General features: G+C 37.8%; 1 protein-coding gene across 4 annotated transcripts in view; it reads left to right on the top strand.

Annotated features, from left to right (window-relative positions):
* NIN (ninein) overlaps window positions 1-21471 on the top strand; it is a 71222-nt gene extending 49751 nt beyond the window's left edge. For 2 of the 4 annotated variants that reach the window (XM_071426077.1, XM_071426080.1), the window contains 6 exons: window positions 475-636; window positions 1475-1624; window positions 2104-2202; window positions 6343-6513; window positions 15419-15532; window positions 17774-21471. In XM_071426077.1, the coding sequence (XP_071282178.1) occupies window positions 475-636; window positions 1475-1624; window positions 2104-2202; window positions 6343-6513; window positions 15419-15532; window positions 17774-17977 (900 nt within the window). In that variant the 3' untranslated portion in view covers window positions 17978-21471. Of the gene's footprint in view, window positions 1-444; window positions 637-1474; window positions 1625-2103; window positions 2203-3303; window positions 3365-6342; window positions 6514-15418; window positions 15533-17773 lie in introns of those variants that run through there. The other 2 variants (XM_071426078.1, XM_071426079.1) reach the window with 2 other exon arrangements.
* Window positions 21472-21582: the final 111 nt, after the last annotated feature.

Here is a 21582-nt window from a genome sequence, read left to right as displayed (position 1 = left end):
AATGAGGATTTGTAACTGAAGGAGGTTGTAGACAGCAGTCCTGGGATTGCTGTTATGAATTCAGTCACTAATTTGGCTTGTTTGCCATGTAATTAAGGAATATTTAATGTCCACGTGGAAAAGAGACTCTCTCAGAATTGTACAACAGGAGCTAAATTACAGCTATTAGTGCATAATATAGAATACTGAGTTCTGTTTGGCTCTAAGGAGAGCACAAATTGCCTTTTTTGTGTTGCTGAACTCTGTGCACTCCTTGTGCACACAGCTATTATCCATGGTTTTAGTAGAGGGAAGCACTTGGGATTTGCACATTGGATTTCTTAGGGGAAAACAGTGAGTGGGGCTGGGAGGGAGATGGGAATGCTGCAGCTTTGGAGCCTGCACTTACTGAAAATCCACCTAAACCCCACCTGAACAGAGCAAATGTCTGCTTCTTTGTTGAAGGCCTAACCCTGCAATTCTGTCTGTCTTAAGAACCTGGTTCTGGAAGTGGCTGTGCCTCCCTCAGGGCTGCAGGAGCAGCAGGGGCCCATCCCCTGGGATGAGCAGGAGCAGAGGCTGCTCAGGCAGGACAACGAGAGGCTGCAGAGGGAAGTGCAGAGCACAAAAACAGACCTGGCTCACTCCAGGGAAAAGGTAACCTGGGCAAGCTGGGAGATCACAGCAGGGCTGGGCTGGGGGATCTGCAGGGCACTCAGACCCCTTTGCATAGATCACAATCCAAGCAGGGATTGAACATCTGAGACTCCACAACACTCTCAGGATATTTCTCTTCTTTAAAGGACAATCCTGGTAGCCTTTGTCCAAGATTTCAGTCCAACTTCAAGTTACCAAAAAAATTCTTAATATTCCTAACGTTCTTCTTGTGGAATTTCTCCAGAGAATGAGACTCCACAACACTGTCAGGATATTTCTCTTCTTTAAAAGATAATCCTGGTAATTCTTGTCCAGTCCTGGTAATTCTCTGGAGGTCACTCAGACCCCTTTGCATAGATCACAATCCAAGCAGGGTTTGAACATCTGAGACTCCACAACACTCTCAGGATATTTCTCTTCTTTAAAAGACAATCCTGGTAGCCCTTGTCAAAGATTTCAGTCCAACTTCAAGTTAACAAAAAGATTCTTAATATTCCTAACATTCTTCTTGTGCAATTTCTTGGCTTGCAGTATCAAGTGGATTATGGGGAGGGCAAAGGGAAAGAAGGCCAAGATGTCAGAAATATCCCAGAGTTGCCCAGAGAAGCTGTGGCTGCTCCTTTATCCCTGGAAATGCCCAAGGCCAGCTTGGACAGGACTTGGAGCAGCCTGGGATAATGGGAGGTGTCCCTGCCAAGGCAGGGGTGGGATGGGATTTAAGGTCCTTTTCCACCCAAACCACCCTGAGATTCTGTGAGCCCAAAATCAGCTGGTATTTTAAATAAAGTGGAACTATCTGGAACATCTTTTGCCACTTGTTCATCTCCCATCTCCTCAGATCCGACAGCTGGAATCCACAATCCTCTCCCTAAAGCACCAAAAGCATCAAAGCCAGGCAGGGATTGTCAAAGCCATGGAGCAGGAGAAGCTGAGCTTGAAGAGGGAGTGTGAGCAGCTTCAGAAGGAGCTGTCATCTGCAAACAGGAAGGTGAGTTTTGGGTGCTAAACACACAAATCAGTCAATTCCACCTCTCAGAAGCTCAAGGGGTTTTGAAATACCCCTTGAAACAGAAAGCTGTATCTGAAGTGTTGAACATGGACAGGCAGTGATCAGTCCCTCCCTTGAGTCTCCATTCTTCCCTAGAATAAACTGTCTGCCAACAAAACCCCCAAATCTGTGGGCAATGCATTAATTTGCACCTATCAACTATAAAAATTAAACCAGACATGGACAGAGGAGCTAATTTTCAGTGCAGCTTGGGTTTGAAAGGTGCAGAATTACACCAGGCTCTCAGCTAAGGTAACTTTCTGCATCTGCTGTGAGACAGCTCCTGCAGCAAAGCACTTTTCCAAATATTCCTGATTTTTAGACTTGAGTTGTCTTGGTATTCAGTGGTTCATGGGGGGGGGGAAACAGATAAAAGGAGAAATTGCTGCTTTTCTAAGGAAACTTTTTGTCTCTGATAGATCAGTCAGATGAATTCTCTTGAACGTGAACTGGAGAGCAGCTCAGAAAATGAAGGGCTGAGAAAAAAGCAAGTCAAGCTGGATGATCAGTTAATGGAGGTACTTCTCAATCAGTGTTGACTGTGGGCCTTTATCACTGTTTTATTGAATTTATTTTCTTTTAAAACAACTTATGGATGTGCAGCAACAGAGGAAAGTAATTGAATCTAGAAGAATGAACCTCTCCTCTTTCATGACCGAGTTGTGTGGCAAACATCCTGCTCTCTGAAGCATGTTTTGTTTAGTCATAATTCACATATGGCTTCAGATGGAAAATCAAACAGCAAAGAAATTTGTTTCTGTCCTTGAGGCAAGGCTGACACTTCCCTCTTTCTTCCTAAAACATGTCACCTCAAATTTCCTATCTAATATTTGTGCGATGCTGCTCTTAATGTAGAAACCTGGTCTTATTTCCTCTGTGAATAATTTGCTGAATTTAAGCTTAATATTATCTAAATAGTGAAAAAAATAGCAATTTACACAGTTTACTCTTAATCTAAAGGCACAAGTGAAAACTTTGGTGGAGATTCTTCCCAAAGCTGCTGTAAAAGTTCTGCTGGAGATGGATCATCAAAATTTAGGAGTTCTTGTTTATAGGAATGGGCAATTTAATTGTGTTTAGTGCATCCCATAAGGTCAGCCCAGACCTCCAAGCTCTCTCTCAGTAGTCTTGCCTAAATTTGATGTCCTGGATTTGAGTTTAAAACATAATATTAAAAAAAAAAACCCTACAATTTTGACTTGTTCCATAAGTCAAAGCATCTTTTAGATGAGGCTTCTATAACACTTTATAGATGGCTTCATTTTCCACCAAATGGGAGCCATTAGGCTGAAAATCCTATGTAATTAGTAATAAAACTATAAAAAACCTAATTAGGAAAGATGAGATTTTGACAAGTTAATGAAAAGACTGTTTCTATTCCCTGTGAATTTATTTACATAGTCTTAATTAAGCTTTGGGAAAATGCCAAACACTCAAACCCATAAACACCCAGCCTGGGATTGCCTTTTCTCCTGAAATGTGAATTTCAACCATGCAGGATTTTGTTCTTCCTGGTAACCTTTTCCCAGCAGGTGTGTGCAGCATTCACTCAGTGATTTGTGGTTTCTAACTCTCTCTTTTGTGCCTGTTCTCCTTTTGTCCATGGCTAACCTGGCTAGAACTCAGTGGTTGGAGCTAGCAGAGAAGGGGGCAGCTCTCTCTCTGAAATAGTGTGTGAAGGTAGAGCAATCATTTTTCATGTACCCTCATAGCATGGAAAAACTCATTTTTTTTTTTAAATTCATTTTAATGAATTCATTTTTTTAATGATTTTTTTTTGTCTTTTTATTCCATGCATCTCTTAAGTAAAGAAGCCACTATTCATTTCAATGTCAATTTTGGAACAGTTGCACAGGTTCTTTGTGGTTTGTGCTGTGCACTGTGGCTCTGTACCCTCAGGAGCTGTGTGTTCCTGAGGGGTTGCCATGAAAATGGAGAGAAATCACCCCAAAATTCCCAATTCTTTTGGAATTTTAAGAAGATAAAAGAATATAAAAGAATAAAAGAAAATAAATAGAAAAGAAAATAATAAAAGAATTAAAATTGGAAGTGGGAGAATGAAAAGTGGCTTCCTGCTCCCCCATTGCCTGTGAGGCTTGAAGGTGTTTGCATATTTACTCCTGCACGAGACTGCCCAACGTTTCCTGAAATTAATTAATTTCTCATCATTAATTCTCATCTGATGGTTTAGCAAGCTCATGATGGTTCCATTTTCTTCCACAGATGAATCCAGCAGGGCTATATTGTTCCCATTGTTGTTTCATTAGTAATTATTTTTAAGATGCTGTTAGCACTAATTGACTGTTTCCTCATTAGTTACTTGTGTGCTTCACGACATGACAGGAATCCTGAAAGAAATCCCACCAAAAGCTCATTATTTTCACTGTTTATATTGTCAGGGAAAGAACAGCTCCTTTACAGACAAAAAGAACCCCTAAATAGCTTTAAAAAGCACAAATAGTTTTATTTTCAAGCATTTATAAACCTATGTTCTGTTTACCTGGACCAGCAGAGATAGGGGTGGTAACAGGGCCAGAAGAGCTGCAGCATTGTGAAAAATATTTACAGTTAGAGATGAAGTCAGTAACTGAAATATTATCAAAATGGATAATTTTGTCAGTTGTGAAAGGGAATTAAAATCAGCTGTGAAAGGAAAGCTAAAATCACCTAGATAATCTTATACACCTTTTCCTAAGGGAACAGAGAAATGGTTTTAAGGTAACAGGACCTTTATGGTCCTGGTTTTTTCTTTCTTTATGGGAAGAAATTATTAGTTCTACACAAATTCCAGCTGCAAATGAGTTTGTTTCAACCAGGGATTTTTACTGTCCACTTCTGGCCCTTTTTAGTTATAATTAACTCTTCCAGCTGTGAGTTACTTACCTGGGTTTTGCTTTAGTCTGGAAAAATTCTAAATTATTCCATGTGACTGGCTTAGGTCTTAATATCTCCACAGTTAGGAGTGAATATTAGGAAATACCTGTAGGGTGTTATATACTGAATTTTGAGGGTTAGGGTTATAATCAGCACAATAATCAGCACAACTTCAGCCTTCCCCTTGAAATGGGAAATTACTGCTACTTAAAGCTCCCCAACTAAACTTTGATAAGAATTCATCCGAAATTCAGTGATTTTATAATTCAGGCCTGAAATGATGAATCAAAGCCCAGCTTCCTTTGTGTGAAATTCCATCTTTTGTCACCTCTATCACCAAGTCCAGCCTTGTTTCCCTTGCACATAAAAAAATCTGGGAGCTGCTCCTGGGTAGCCCTGGCAGAGGGAGCCGGTGCTGATTTTGGGATTTGGGGTTTTCAGGTGCTCCTGGGGAGCTCTGGCAGAGAGAGCAGGTGCTGATTTTGGGATTTTGGGGTTTGCAGAAGCTCCTGGAGTAGGTGCTGATGTTGGGATTTTGGGGTTTTGCAGATGCTCCTGGAGCAGAGGGAGCAGGTACTGATTTTGGGGTTTTCCAGATGCTTTTGGGGCACCCCTGGCAGAGGGAACAGGTGCTGGTTTTGGGGTTTTGCAGATGCTCTGGGGCACCTCTGGCAGAGGGAGCAGGTGCTGATGTTGGGATTTGGGGTTTTTCAGGAGCTCCTGGGTAGCCCTTGCAGAGGGATCAGGTGCTGATGTTGGGATTTGGGGTTTTGCAGATGCTCTGGAGCAGCCCTGGCAGAGGGAGCAGGCGCTGATATTGGGATTTGGGGTTTTTCAGGAGCTCCTGGAGCAGAGGGAGCAGGTGCTGATGTTGGGATTTGGGGTTTTCCAGATGCTTTTGGGGCAGCCCTGGCAGAGGGAGCAGGTGCTGGTTTTGGGATTTGGGGTTTTGCAGAAGCTCTGGAGCAGGTCCTGATGTTGGGATTTGGGGCTTTGCAGATGCTCCTGGAACAGAGGGAGCAGGTGCTGATGTTGGGATTTTGGGTTTTTCAGGAGCTCTGGAGCAGCCCTGGCAGAGGGAGCAGGTGCTGGGTTTGGGGTTTTGCAGAAGCTCTGGAGCAGGTGCTGATTTTGGGATTTTGGGGTTTTGCAGATGCTCCTGGAGTAGGTGCTGATGTTGGATTTTGGGGTTTTGCAGATGCTCTGGAGCAGAGGGAGCAGGTGCTGATGTTGGGATTTGGGGTTTTGCAGAAGCTCTGGGGCACCCCTGGCAGAGGGAGCAGGTGCTGGTTTTGGGGTTTGGGGTTTTGCAGAAGCTCTGGAGCAGGTGCTGATTTTGGGATTTTGGGGTTTTGCAGATGCTCCTGGAGCAGGTGCTGATTTTGGGATTTGGGGTTTTGCAGATCTCCTGGCACAGAGGGATCAGGTGCTGATGTTGGATTTTGGGGTTTTGCAGAAGCTTTGGAGCAGGTGCTGATGTGGGATTTTGGGGTTTTTCAGGAGCTCCTGGAGCAGAGGGAGCAGGTGCTGATGTTGGATTTTGGGGTTTTGCAGATCTCCTGGCGCAGAGGGATCAGGTGCTGATGTTGGATTTTGGGGTTTTGCAGAAGCTCTGGAGCAGGTGCTGATGTTGGATTTTGGGGTTTTGCAGAAGCTCTGGAGCAGGTGCTGATGTTGGGATTTTGGGGTTTTGCAGAAGCTCTGGAGCAGGTGCTGATGTGGGATTTTGGGGTTTTGCAGAAGCTCTGGAGCAGGTGCTGATGTGGGATTTTGGGGTTTTGCAGATGCTCCAGGCCAGGGGGATGCATAGCCAGAGCTCCCAGCAGCAAGGCTGTGCCACGGTGCCCAGGGAACAATTCCTGCAGCTCCAGCAGCAGCTGCTGCAGGCGGAGAGGAGGAGTCAGCACCTCCAGGAAGAGCTCCAGAGCAGACCCTCGGCGACAAACATGCAGCAGGTAAGGCCCTCTCGCCTTGAAAGTGAAACACTTAAAGGATTTGGTTTGGTTGTCTTGGGGTTTTTTGGTTTTGTTTTTGTTTTTATTCTGGTGAGATCCGTTCTCTGTTTATGCCAGTTCAAAAGTGAAATTTCATGGCAGCAAGGATGTGTGTAAAATGCTGGTTGGTGTGGTCAGCACGAGCCAGAGCTTTGTTCTCAAGTCCTCTTTATTTTTTTTGAGATCAAACCCCTCCCATCCACACTTAACTGGCTTTTCTCCTTCTGCTCCATCTGCAGTAAGTGTTTATAGAGGCTTTTTTCTTGTTGTTTCTTTACCTAATGGCCCTGTCTAGAGCTATTCTTTTTAAAATACACCACACCAAATATTGCACAGGCATCCATCACATAAAATCCGAATTTGGGCTGCTGCTGTCACACGGAATTGTGTCAATTGTAGCAGAGCAGAACACAAATTAATCCTTTTTTTCTAAGGTTTTTTCTAATCCTTTTTCTTCCTGATTTGGCCACGAGACAAGACACTGTTACTGTTGTACAGAAACTTCAACATTTCTGAGGGAAAACCAATTCCAAGGAAGATTAATTCATCCACTCACTTTTAGTGTTAATTTTTTACCTTGTAAAACTGAGTTCTAGGCAATAAAAAGGTTTACATCTGCCATATAAAAATTTCCAAATGATCTTTTTCTTCAAACTAATAGGATCTCTAAATGTCTCAAGCTTTGGCTCAGGCCAAATAATGTCTTAAAATAATATTCCAACTTTACCTTATGAGAAAAGGTAAAGTTTAAGTAAACTAAATTTATATTTAGTATTTTACCTGTTTTAGATTGGATATTTATTTAGATTTACACTTAGATAAATAAATTAGATTAAATACTATTAGTTATGTATTCATCTGGTAGCAGGAAAAAAGGACCCCTCTTATATTTTAAATTTGGATTGCAGTTATATAATAATAATAATAATAATAATAATAATACCAAGACTTTGAAGCTCAAAAATCTCTGAATGTGGGAATAGGTATTCCAGAAAAAAAGGGTATTATGGAGAGAGTATAGGCAGAGTAACCAGTTTTTAAAGTATCCAAAACTTGGAGTAAAATTTTTTTTTGAGAAAGGTATAAAATCAAAATGTTTTATTAAAAAAATAAAAGCCAATCATTTCAGGTTAAGTAGAAATAAATTGATTATAAGGTTCCTTTTCAGAAGTGCATCACCACAGGCTGGTGTAGTTGTTCCCATACCATGGGGAGCAAAATGTGCAGTTTAATTTAAAAATCAATCAAAGCCATATTGCAGCAGTGGCAAATGGAGTGTGCTGGGATTGCATTAGGAGTGATGAGTTTGTAATTTAGATTTTGGAACAATCTGCAAACGAGTCACGTCCTGGACCTTGCAGTTCTGGAGAGGAATTGCTCCTGCATTTCCTGGAAAAGCTTTGGGAATTTAAAAATACTTAGAGAGGCTTTAAAAATGTGCTGTCAATGCACTAACACACTTCATCCTTTTAATTTTTTCCTTAAAATGAGTGCATATTCTGCTTTATAACACCCTTTTTTTTACTACATAACTTTCCAAATCATTATTAAAAACCTGCACTTACAAACAAAGCCAGATTTATTTGTCTCCACTTTACGAGCACCTCCTGCTTGAGTCTCTGTTGATTTTTCCTTGCCATCCTGATTTTTAGGGTTTAACATTGAGTTGAGCTCATGTCCCTTTTGATGTCCCCTTTAGCACCCTGAAAACTTCCATGCTAATCCCTCTCCATCATCCTCTCACCAGTGAGTACAAGGTCAGGCTGTCTCCATGTGTAAAATAAATAATTCAGTTTTGCTGCTTTGCTTTTTGCAGCTTTTTAGCTCCTGTCTAATGAGGCATCCAAAGTTTCCCCCCCCTTATTTTTTTTTTTGTTTTAATGGAATTATTTTGTGTTTATCCTGCTTTGCAGTTTTCATTGCTTTTTGATCCTGGTTGTCTGTGGTTTTTTCATTCATTTTACGGTCAGGCCTGAGTTATTCTCACCCAAAGGCTGCTGTTACATATTGAAATTTCACTAAATTAAATAAAAATTATAACTCCTGAGCTGTTTGTACTGTGTTAACCTGCCTGGACTCTTCTGAATCTCCAGTGATTGTTTCTGCTGTGTCCAGTGCTGTGATTACCTCATATCCCTTTCTCAATAACTAAATTTGGGAGCCTGGTAATTACCCAATATTTCCCAAAGCTTGCTTAGCACTGATCAATATTTGAGTTGCTCAGTTCCCCCTTTGTACAGCTCTTTATTTCAAATTTCATGGCACCTCTGACCAGCTGCTTGTTCACTCTGAGGGGAAAAACAACAAGGTTTGAGATAGAAATGCAAAGTTTTCAAAGGAGGGCCAGTTTGGCTACGTTTTTCCCAAATGCTTGGCAATCTGAGATTTTATATATAATTTTTTTAAAATATATATATATATTATATTTATATATAAATTTTTGGCTACATTTTTCCCAAATGCTTGGCAATCTGAGATTTTATGTATATTTTTAAAATATATTTTATATGTGTATATATATATATATATATATAATATTTATATATAATGTTTGGCTGTATTTTTCCCAAATTTTTGTCAATCTGTGAGGTTATATATATATATATATATTTAAATATATATCTATTATATTTATTTATAATTGGCTACATTTTTCCCAATTGCTTGGCAGTCTGTGAGGTTTTATATATATATTTTAATATATTATATATATATATATATATAATATTTATATATAATGTTTGGCTGTATTTTTTCCAAATTTTTGTCAATTTGTGAGGTTATATATATATATACACATATATATATAATATTTATTTAAATATATATCTATTATATTTATATGTAATTGACTACATTTTTCCCAATTGCTTGGCAGTCTGTGAGGTTATATATATATATATATATATATATATATATATATATATATATATATATATATATAATATATTTATATGTAATGTTTGACTACATTTTCCCCAAACGCTTGGCAATCTGTCAGGTTTTACATCTATATTTTAAATATCTATATTAAATTGATATATAATGTTTGGATACAATTTTCCCAAACGCTTGGCAATCTGTGTGGATATATTTTAAATATCTATACATTATAATATCTAAATATTTAAATATCTATGTATTAATGTCTGGATACATTTTTCCAAATGCTTGGCAATCTGTGAGATTTTACAGATAGATTTTAAACATCTAAATATTATAATACCTATATATTTAAATATCTATATATTATATTTATCTATAATACCTGGATACATTTTTCCTAAAAGCTTGGCAATCTGTGAGGTTTTTTTTTATATATATAGATATATATAGATAAAATATATATATATCTATATCGATATATGTAATATTTATATATAATATCTGGATACATTTTTCCTAAAAGCTTGGCAATCTGTGAGGTATTTTTTATATCTATATAGATATATATAGATATAGATTAAAAAAATATATATATATCAATATATGTAATATTTATATATAATGTCTGGATACATTTTTCCCAAAAGCTTGGCAATCTGTGAGGTATTTTTTTATATAGATATAGATATAGATAAAATATATATATATATATCAATATATGTAATATTTATATATAATGTCTGGATACATTTTTCCCAAAAGCTTGGCAATCTGTGAGGTATTTTTTATATATGTATATAGAGATATATATATAGATAAAAATATATATCTATATATCAATATATGTAATATATATATATATATAATGTCTGGATACATTTTTCCTAAAAGCTTGGCAATCTGTGAGGTATTTTATATATATATAGATAGATATATATATAGATATAGATAAAAAATATATATATCTCAATATATGTAATATTTATATATAATGTCTGGATACATTTTTCCCAAAAGCTTGGCAATCTGTGAGGTATTTTTTATATATATATAGATATATATAGAGATATATATATATATATATATATATATATATATATATCAATATATGTAATATTTATATATAATGTCTGGATACATTTTTCCCAAAAGCTTGGCAATCTGTGAGTTTTTATATATATTATATGAGATTTTCATGCTATAAATGAGATTTTTCGAGAGGGAGAGAGGAGGATTTCCTCTAAAAAGCTTTGCTACCTCAATCAGTGCCAGTGATCTTATAAAAACCATGGATGAGAGTCCTTAGATGTAGAAAGCACCCCCTCCATGTCCCAGCTGTGTAGTGCTAATATCAATATTTACAGCTATAAAATATAAAATACCCTGCATGTTTTTTCTCTTTGTGTGTGTGTATTTTTTTCTTTTGTCCTGTGTTGCTTGCTTTGCTTGTTGTGCTGATTGTTTTTGGCTGGAAGTGTTGATGGTTTGAAGCAGAACGTGGATCTCAGGGTGAAGTTTGCCCCTTCCCTTCTTTCCCCAGGCCCTGCTACCGGAGCAGCGAGCAGTGCATGCAGATTCCTACCGCAGGATTGGGCACCTCTGAACCCCTGGCTGCTTCTGATCCCCTTCCCTTGCCATGATAGACACAAATCACAGAACTGGCATAAGCTGAGAACCTTGAGGATCAAATGCCTTTGGTTTTTCCTTTTTTTTCCCCTTTTTTTTCCTTTTTTTTCCCCCTTTTTTTCCCCTTTTTTTTCCTTTTTTTCTTTTTTTTTCGCCTTTTTTTTCCTTTTTTTTTCCCTTTCTTCCCTTTTTTCCTTTTTTCTTTTATTTCCTTTTTCCCTTCATTTTTCCCTTTTTTCCTTTTTTTTTTCTTTTTTTCCTTTTTTCTTTTTTTTTTTCCTTTTTTCTTTTTTTTCCTTTTTTTCCCTTTTCCCCCTTTTTCCCCCTTTTTCCCCCTTTTTCCCCCTTTTTCCCCCTTTTTCCCCCTTTTTCCCCCTTTTTCCCCCTTTTTCCCCCTTTTTCCCCCTTTTTCCCCCTTTTTCCCCCTTTTTCCCATTTTTTCCCCTTTTTTTCCCCCTTTTTTTCCCCCTTTTTTCCCCCTTTTTTTCCCCCTTTTTTCCCCCTTTTTTCCCCCTTTTCCCCCTTTTCCCTCTTTTCCTCTTTTTTTCCTTTTTTTTATTTTTCCTTTTTTTTTCTTTTATTCCTCTTTTTTCTTTATTCCTCTTTATTTCCTTTTTTCCTTTTATTTCCTTTTTTCCTTTTTTCCTTTTATTTCCTTTTTTCCTTTTTTCCTTTTATTTCCTTTTTTCCTTTCTCTTCCTTTTTTCCTTCATTTTTTTTTCCTTTTTTCCTCCTTTTTCCTTTTTTCCCCCCTTCTTTTCCTTTTTTCCTTTTTTCCTTCATTTTTTTCCTTTTTTCCCTTCATTTTTTCCCTTCATTTTTTCCCTTCATTTTTTCCCTTCATTTTTTCCCCTCTTTTTTTTCCTTCATTTTTTTCCCCTTTCCTTTTTTCTTTTTTGTTTCCTTTTTTCTTTTTTGTTTCCTTTTTTCTTTTTTGTTTCCTTTTTTCTTTTTTGTTTCCTTTTTTTCTCTCAAAAAACCAGCAAAAAAAAAAAAAGTCTCCGCAGTGTTATTTTCTTATTTATTTGTCTAGAAGCTATTTTGTGAAAGCTCAGAAGCTTCCAGAAGCTTTTTAAAATTTGTTGCAAACGGGTTTTATTTATGTTATTTAAAATGTGCAGTTGTTCAGTATGGGAAAGAGCCTATTTTTCTCAAATGGAACTAATTTTATATGAGAGTTGAAGAAAACCTGGGGTATTTATACTGCATTTTTGTATAAGATGTATAAACTTTTTAACAGGGAAAGATGACTTTTTTTGATGTAAATGAAAAATAAAATCTTTTTTTAACCATAATGTCTCTTGTCTTCATGGAAGTCATTAATTTCTACTTCAAGAATGAACAAGTTTTAGACAAAATATTTCTCTTTGATAATGAACATTGTTATATCTGGGAAATATTTGTGGTAGGGATGTATTACAGTACAGAAACTCAGCTTTTCTTTAGCACATGTACCTGAAAATTTAAGAAAATGAGGGGATCTTCTACTGCTGTGGCCATAAAGTAAAAAAGGGAAAATTATTGTTTATTGGACAAAATGCTATTGTTTTTATTTTGTCTCAAACTAGGATTTTAATGAAATGTAATTAATTTATTAGGATTTAATTAATTTATTTAATCCTAATTTAATTAAATTAGGATTTTAATACTTTTAACAGTTCAGCAAAACACCTCTTTAAGGCCTGTGATTTTCTAGTTGGAGCCATGAACCATTCCAGCTGTTTGCTTGTAAAGATCTTTTTTCTCCTATTTTTAATGACCTTAAAGCTGCTGCCTGAGCTGACTTCTCCCATTTAACATGAAATAATGTGAAGTGAGAATATTTAAGGCAAAAAAACAGGGATCACAGGTATTGAGATGTCTCTAATTCTTATTTTCCACATAATTACTCACCCAGGGCTCCTGCAACCAGTGGAAAGTGGAATGGTGAATTCCAAGGTTTTGAATTCCAATCAAATTCCATTAATTCAGAAAAATATCCACTCCACCCCCACAGTAAAACTCTTTTCTCTATGTGACTCTAATGTAAGTTTTTTTATAAAAATAGATTGTCACATTACCTCGTACACAGATTTGAATTTCTGATGCCACAGCGAATAAAATAAAATGTTGAGTGAGATTAAATCAGCCCCCCAGGGGGATCATTTTGTAGGGTTTTAGATGAGGAACTCCCTGCCTGACACAAATTTTAATTTATCCTCCTCCACAGGTGGGATGGGTTTGGGTTTTTGAAGGTGTTTTGGTTTGGGTTGGTGCTTTCTCAAACTTGGATCTCCTCAAATGACTGCCTGGAATTTGAATAACAAACCAGCATTAAAACCAAGTCTCAAATTTCCTGCAGTCGGTGTTCAAAGTTCCTAAATCCAAACAAGTTCTTCTGTAATTCCTGATGTTTCTTATTTATTTGGGAAAATTTCCCTCAGGTGTTCATGTAACATGCCACAGAATTGTGATGCTTTTAGTTACACTGTCACCTTGCTGAAGAAAAAGAAGAAAAACCAGTTTAGGGTTATGAAAACTAATCTAAAAAGATGTAAAAAAATGAAGTTTGGCATCCTGTTTCTTTTGGATATTACTCAAGTTCTTTTGTAATTCCTGATGTTTCTTATTTATTTGGAAAAATTCCTCTCAGGTGTTCGTGTAACATGACACAGAATTATGACACTCTTAGTTACACTGTCACCTTGCTGAAGAAAAAGAAGAAAAACCAGTTTAGGGTTATGAAAACTAATCTAAAAAGATGTAAAAAATGAAGTTTGGAATCCTGTTTCTTTTGAATATTAGTCAAGTTGTTTTGTAATTCCTGATGTTTCTTATTTATTTGGGAAAATTTCCCTCAGGTGTTCGTGTAACATGCCACAGAATTAGGATGCTTTTAGTTACCTTCCTGAAGAAAAACCAGTTTAGGGTTATGAAAAAACTAATCTAAAAAAAAAGTAATCTAAAAAGATGTAAAAAAATGAAGTTTGGAATCCCACTTCTTTTGGATATTACTTGAGTTCTTTTGTAATTCCTGATGTTTCTTATTTATTTGGAAAAATTTCCCTCAAGTTCTTTTGTAATTCCTGATGTTTCTTATTTATTTGGGAAAATTTCCCTCAGGTGTTTGTTTAACATGCCACAGAATTATGATGCTTTTAGTTACACTGTCACCTTGCTGAAGAAAAAGAAGAAAAACCAGTTTAGGGTTATGAAAACTAATCTAAAAAGATGTAAAAAATGAAGTTTGGAATCCCACTTCTTTTGGATATTACTCAAGTTCTTTTGTAATTCCTGATGTTTCTTATTTATTTGGGAAAATTTCCCTCAGGTGTTCGTGTAACATGCCACAGAATTATGATGCTTTTAGTTACACTGTCACCTTGTGAAGAAAAAGAAGAAAAACCACTTTAGGATTATGAAAACTAACCTAAAAAGATGTAAAAAAATGAAGTTTGGAATCCCACTTCTTTTGGATATTACTTGAGTTCTTTTGTAATTCCTGATGTTTCTTATTTATTTGGAAAAATTTCCCTCAAGTTCTTTTGTAATTCCTGATGTTTCTTATTTATTTGGGAAAATTTCTCTCAGGTGTTCGTGTAACATGCCACAGAATTATGATGTTTTTAGTCACCTTGCTGAAGAAAAACCAGTTTAGGGCTATGAAAACTAACCTAAAAAGATGTAAAAAATGAAGTTTGGAATCCCACTTCTTTTGGATATTACTCAAGTTCTTTTGTAATTCCTGATGTTTCTTATTTATTTGGGAAAATTTCCCTCAGGTGTTTGTTTAACATGCCACAGAATTATGATGCTTTTAGTTACACTGTCACCTTGTGAAGAAAAAGAAGAAAAACCACTTTAGGGTTATGAAAACTAACCTAAAAAGATGTAAAAAAATGAAGTTTGGAATCCTGTTTCTTTTGGATGTGACTCAGTTTTAAGGGGTCTCTGGCATGGGAGAGTTACATTGTCAATATGACCTTATAACTTCACTTTATTTTTATTCTAAAACCATTAAATTGGCATTTTGTTTTCCACATTCATCAGAAATTTGGCAGCACCAAAGAACAAGAAAAGGGAATTATCCAGCTCTGTCACAAACAAGACAAAAGTTAGAATTTTATATCATTTTTCCTTGATTTGCTAATTTCAAATGTAACTTGCTTGAAAAACCAGTGGAATGCTGAGAGTGTCCTTTAAGTGTTGCCATAAATATTTTGCTTTAATTAAAGGTTTATTAATTTATTTGCTCTAAAGCAGACTGAAATGTGGATGGCCACCAATTTTTTTGAGCATGAAGTGGAAAAACAAAACAGACTGGTGAATGAGAAGTGATTTTTAACTGATTTTTCACATAAATGTTGCTTTCCAGGAGGGTCATGAGCAGCTCCTAAAAATGATGGAAGAGAGAATGATGGATGTGGAGCAGAAATTAAGGCTTGTGAAGAGGCTTCTCCAAGATAAAGTAAATCAGCTGAAAGAACAAGTAAGTGGTTTTGGATTTCCTCAAACCTTCCCCATTCCTTCTCTAAACCCCTAAGAGAGCAAAAGCTGCCAAGCTGTTGTTCAGAATAAAGTTAAAAGTGGTTTGATTTAATTTTATTCTGAGCTCAACTACAGCATATTTGTCCAAAATTCATAAAACTCTAAAGTGGGGACTAAATCCACTCCTCAATTTCCTAAATCAAGAAACAAAAATCAAATTTCAGCTGAGGATGCGAACTGGAGAAGTTGCTTAGAAAAGGAGGTAAAAATAATTTCCTGAGGAGAAAATATTGATTTCTTTAAGGTCTCCTACCCTAAATCCATCCTTTGTTTGATGTGGTTTTGGGGTTTTTGGAAGTATCTCTGTGGGATCACTGGGCTTGTGGATTCTTTTGTGCACTAAATTTATCCTTAGAGGACAAATGGTGTAAAGGAGAATTCACCTGACAAGATGGATTTGAATCTCTCTGCTACCAAAAAAAAATCTTTCCAGTCTCAAAAATTTCTGAGCATCTCTAAAGACGCTGGGTTTTTAATGAGAGGAGTGGGATATTTGATATTATCAATTACTTTGATATTTGAATTATAATTAACACATTCACTTCCCCACCACCTCTGGGGTTTTTCTTTGCCATTTGCTGAGTGCCTTGTCCCATTCCCACCCTGACTTTTGAAGAACACCAAGGGTCACCAACCCCATCTCCTTAAAAAACCTTTCCAGTCTCAAAACTTCCACAGCATCTCTGAAGTCCCCAGGTTTTTAATGAGAGGAGTGGGGTTTTACTTTGATATTTGAATTATAATTAACACATTCACCACTTCCCCACCTCCTCTGGGGTTTTTCTTTGCCCTTTGCTGAGTCCCTTGTCCCATTCCCACCCCAGCTTTCCAAGAACACCAAGGGTCACCAACCCCATCTCCTTAAAAAGCCTTTCCAGTCTCAAAAATTTCTGAGCATCTCTGAAGACCCCGGGTTTTTAATGGGAGGAGTGGGATATTTGATATTATCAATTAATTTGATATTTGAGCTACAATTGACACATTCACTTCCCCACCTCCTTTGGGGTTTTTCTTTGCCCTTTGCTGAGTGCCTGTGTCCCATTCCCACCCCAGCTTTCCAAGAACACCAAGGGTCACCAACCCCATCTCCTTAAAAAATCTTTCCAGTCTCAAAAATTTCTGAGCATCTCTGAAGACCCCAGGTTTTTAATGAGAGGAGTGGGGTTTTACTTTGATATTTGAATTACAATTAACACATTCACCTACTTCCCCACCTCCTCTGGGGTTTTTCTTTGCCCTTTGCTGAGTGCCTGTGTCCCATTCCCACCCTGACTTTTGAAGAACACCAAGGGTCACCAACCCCATCTCCTTAAAAAACCTTTCCAGTCTCAAAACTTCCACAGCATCTCTGAAGACGCTGGGTTTTTAATGAGAGGAGTGGGATATTTGATATTATAATTATTTGATATTTGAGCTATAATTGACACACTCACTTCCCCACCTCCTCTGGGGTTTTTCTTTGCCTTTTGCTGAGTCCCTGTGTCCCATTCCCATCCTGACTTTCCAAGAAGACCAAGGGTCACCAACCCCATCTCCTTAAAAAACCTTTCCAGTCTCAAAACTTCCACAGCATCCCTGAAGACCCCGGGTTTTTAATGGGAGGAGTGGGATATTTGATATTATCAATTAATTTGATATTTGAGCTATAATTAACACATTCACTTCCCCACCTCCTCTGGGGTTTTTCTTTGCCCTTTGCTGAGTGCCTGTGTCCCATTGCCATCCTGACTTTCCAAGAACACCAAGGGTCACCAACCCCATCTCCTTAAAAAACCTTTCCAGTCTCAAAACTTCCACAGCATCTCTGAAGTCCCCAGGTTTTTAATGGGAGGAGTGGGATATTTGATATTATAATTATTTGATATTTGAGCTATAATTAACATGTTCACTTCCCCACCTCCTCTGGGGTTTTTCTTTGCCCTTTGCTGAGTCCCTTGTCCCATTCCCACCCTGACTTTTGAAGAACACCAAGGGTAACCAACCCCATCTCCTTAAAAAACCTTTCCAGTCTCAAAAATTTCTGAGCATCTCTGAAGACCCCGGGTTTTTAATGAGAGGAGTGGGATATTTGATATTATCAATTATTTGATATTTGAGCTATAATTAACACATTCACTTCCCCACCTCCTCTGGGGTTTTTCTTTGCCCTTTGCTGAGTGCCTGTGTCCCATTGCCACCCCAGCTTTCCAAGAACACCAAGGCAGATGCCATGGTCAAGGATCTCTACGTGGAGAACGCGCAGCTGCTGAAGGCTCTGGAGGTGACAGAGCAGAGGCAGAAAACTGCAGAGAGGAAAAATTATTTACTGGAAGAGAAAATTGCCAACCTCAACAGAATAGTGAAGAATTTGGCCTCCCCCTCCTTCAGCCCAGAGATCAGGTCATAGCAAAGCTGCTGTGTGTCCCAGCCCCTGCACTTTACTGAAATGGGAGTATTTCAGCTTCTCACTGCGCTGCCTTTTCTTACTGAATGAGTTTTAGTTACACAGAGCACAGAGCTGATTCCCAAAATGGACACTACCAAAGGAGAATTTTGTTGGTTCCCAAACTGGATTTCTGCTAAGTTTTGCCTAAAAATAATCATCACTATGTAAAAAACCCCAAACTTATATTTTTCTAGGCTAACCTACTTTGATGCCTTGACTTTCTTTTCAAATCCAAATTCTGAATTTCCTGTACTGGATCATCTAGATTGAAGCCAAGGCCTAAAGTAAACTCAGATTATTGAACTGAAAACTTAACAATATTTTCAGCTTTCTAAAATAGCTCCAAACCTAGAAATGCTGATGGGTCAGTCTTCAACACTGTCAGCAAAATGTTATTGAAGGCAAGACTTTGCTGCCATGGGCTGTGTCCTGTGAACTGATTCTGGTTTCTCTAAAGCAATTATTCATTAGGCTTCTGGGTTGTTCTTCATGGCTGTTTCTCTGCAGAGCTCAGGAAAAAAAAAGAGGTTTATTTAAAATACAGAACTAGACTACTGCCTCCAACTAAGTGTGACAATATTTCATCTGAAGAAATTTCCCAACTAGCAAATAAAGACTATTATTTCCTTTTTTTAAAGCTGTGCTGCCAGACAACTCTGAATTGTAGAGGCCTTACTGGTTTTGTAGATGGAAATAAGTTAAACCAAGGAAGAGTCACGGAACAGAAGCAAAGATGGGAGCTTTGTTTATGTGATTTGTAAATTCAGTAAAGCAGTGCAGTGTATTTATTAAACTGCTGGCAGAAGAATGACGAGGGGCACTTGGATGATTTTGTCAGTGGGATCCTGTGTTGGAACCCTCGTGAGCATGGAGCTTTGCCAGGAATGCAGCATTTGCTCTGACCTGAGGAATCATTTGGAAAAGTCTTGTCTTTGGTGTTAATCCTGGTGCAGAATCTGTCATTAGTTGTGCAGAAACACATTCAGTGTAATCATGAAGAACTCAGGGAGCTTCAGCCTAAATCAGCTTCCTTCAGCTATAAAAGTGAGTATAAATGTCAGCAGAGGGAGGTAAACACCCCTGAGGGAAAGCAGGGTAAAACAAATTGGATTTGGCTGAGTATTTCCTTGGTACTCCTTACCCAACTTGAAGAGGAGCATCAAGGTTTGGGATGAGTGGAGAAATGAACATTTTTGGGAGCACCTTCCAGACAGAGGGGTTTGCCAGAGGAGCAGCTGGGTAAGAGCCTGCCTGCTCAAGGGGGTGTGTGTTATCCTGGCCTGCCTCCCCAGAGCAGGCAGGCACAATTAAACATTGTAAATCAAACTGGGGCCCTTCTGGAATACTTGAAACGGGACCTCTTGAAATGCAAGCGATTGGGAGGGGGAGGAAGAGGTGTTTTGTCTCAGAGATCACTGGCAAGCTGATCATTGTGTCAGGAGCCAAAATTCCTCCAAAAACTGGGGTGAAACTGCCTGCAAGCTGTGCAGGAGCAGATGGAAAATGAATTTTATTGCGTACTGATGTGGCTGAGAGGATGTTCCTGTGCCTCTGGGGTTACTTGCCAGTTTTGGAGGGTTTGTGGACTGAACTAGACACAGGAAACACTCTAGTCACTAGAAAGGGACTTTTTCCTCCTCCTTTTCCTCCTCTATTGCTTTGTGCAGGCAACAAAGTGGAAATGGAAATAGAATCATGGAATAACATCATGTTGGAGTCCTCATAAATTATTTTACTGCTGTGCTCTTCTAATTGCATGTAGTGGAGTTTTCTCCGAGTCATCCCAAGTTCAAGGATTTACAGATTTTTCAGAGGCTGCAAAAATACTTTCACAAACTGGAAATGTCTTAAATTGATAGAAATCTGAGGGTTTGAAAAGCTGAAGTAGTGATTTCTTGGTGCTTTTATCACCAAGTGGTCTGAGTTACATGATAATAAATCTCTGCGTGGGTACCAGGGCTGTGTGTTGGCAAAGTGGGAACTGAGCACACCCTAAACCCATGCTCTGGAAATTAGCAAAATTCCAGGAAACAAAAGAAATTAGGTTCAGAACTGTATTTGGAAAAAAATATTAATATCTAGTACATTTTAAGACTACTTCGTACCTTGACCTTGATTTACTTGTGTCTGTGACCAGGGTCTAAAAGGAAGGAATGAATATTTCACTTAAATTATTGTGCAATTACTTTCATGTTGCTCAATTTAAAGGCTGGACTATTTCACTAATTCTTCTAATCTCCTGGTAGTTACCAGGCTTTTATAAACCAAACACAGACATTGCTAGAGCACAGCACCAAAAAGGGAGAAGCAGAAATAGGGAAAAGGGACTTTTGGCTTTTCCCTTTCTCCCCTATCCTACTTTGCTCTACTTCTCTTTCACTAAAGTTCAGAAAAAAACAATTTAACTACAGGAGAGAGGAGGAGGAGGAAAACGTCCTGTTGGTAAAAACTCCAGTTTCACTGAAGATTTGTGTGGATTAATTCTCAGAAGTGCCTTTTGCCTTCCTGTACTGTAGTGGCTGGGGTGCCACAGGACAATTCAGGACAATCCCTTCCCAAAACGAGGGATCCCAGAGAAAGGCAGAGCTGCTTCCAGATGGGTGTCACACTGCTCCTGAATTCAGTGTGTCAGCTCAGAAGAGAAGCAGCTGTTTTACAAAGTCCAGGCTACTGAAAATAAGCATAGAAACACATAATTTATTAAGCATTAGGGGTGTTTTGTGCATGAATGTGTCTCCTATGCAGAATAGGCAAAAAAACCAAAGTATTTAATGTTATTGTTGCAGTCAAAAATCACTGAACTTTTAGGCCTTGTTCCTACAACAGGTCCTGCCATGTCAGATATGAACTACTTCATCACCAGAAGGTGTTTTAAATGTTTTCAACTCTTACTTTATGAATCACTGTGAAAATAAAGGCACATAGACATTTCAGGTTGGGGGTTTTGGAAGGGGACAGACCCCAAGTTAAATAGAGGTGTACAAAATTCACGCAGCTGAAGTGCTGCTTGTCAGTTTAGAATGATTTAAAAGTCTACATTGGTGGGACATGCTCCAAGTGGTACTTTAAATACAAGGAAAAATGGAGTTGTTTGAATTCTGCTTGGGGAAAGAAAAAGGATATTAACATTTTTTATTTTAGCCAGGTTATATGTTAGGTATAGCAGGGGGAACAGTCTGGATTGATCAAGAGTAAAATCCTTTTGTTTACTTCCAGCAAATGCCATCCCTGTCACTCAGGTTTTCCATCATTTACCTGTCTAATCTCTGTTCAGTGTCGTTTCATGACAAACAACTTGTGTATAAAGGAAAACAAATGTATATTATTTTTTTTCTATTGAGTTTGTTTTGTTCTGGTGTAATATATTGTCCTTAGAACATCATGTAAAGCTGAGAGATGAAGCAACTGATACATTATTTATAATGAGCATAAAAAATACATTAATGTACAATGCATACTTGTGTCTTTTGGTTTTTGTCCAACATGAAAATCATAGAGTAATTTGAGTTGGGAGGCACCTAAATCCCATCCAGTCCCACCCCTGCCATGGCAGGGACATCTTCCAC

Source organism: Agelaius tricolor, unplaced genomic scaffold (genome assembly GCF_023055355.1).
Source record: "Agelaius tricolor isolate 1412-34295 unplaced genomic scaffold, bAgeTri1.0.p SCAF_5, whole genome shotgun sequence".
Lineage (NCBI taxonomy): Eukaryota > Metazoa > Chordata > Aves > Passeriformes > Icteridae > Agelaius > Agelaius tricolor.
Note: the sequence above shows the minus strand (reverse complement) of the source record. Positions and strands in the feature narration are given on the sequence as shown.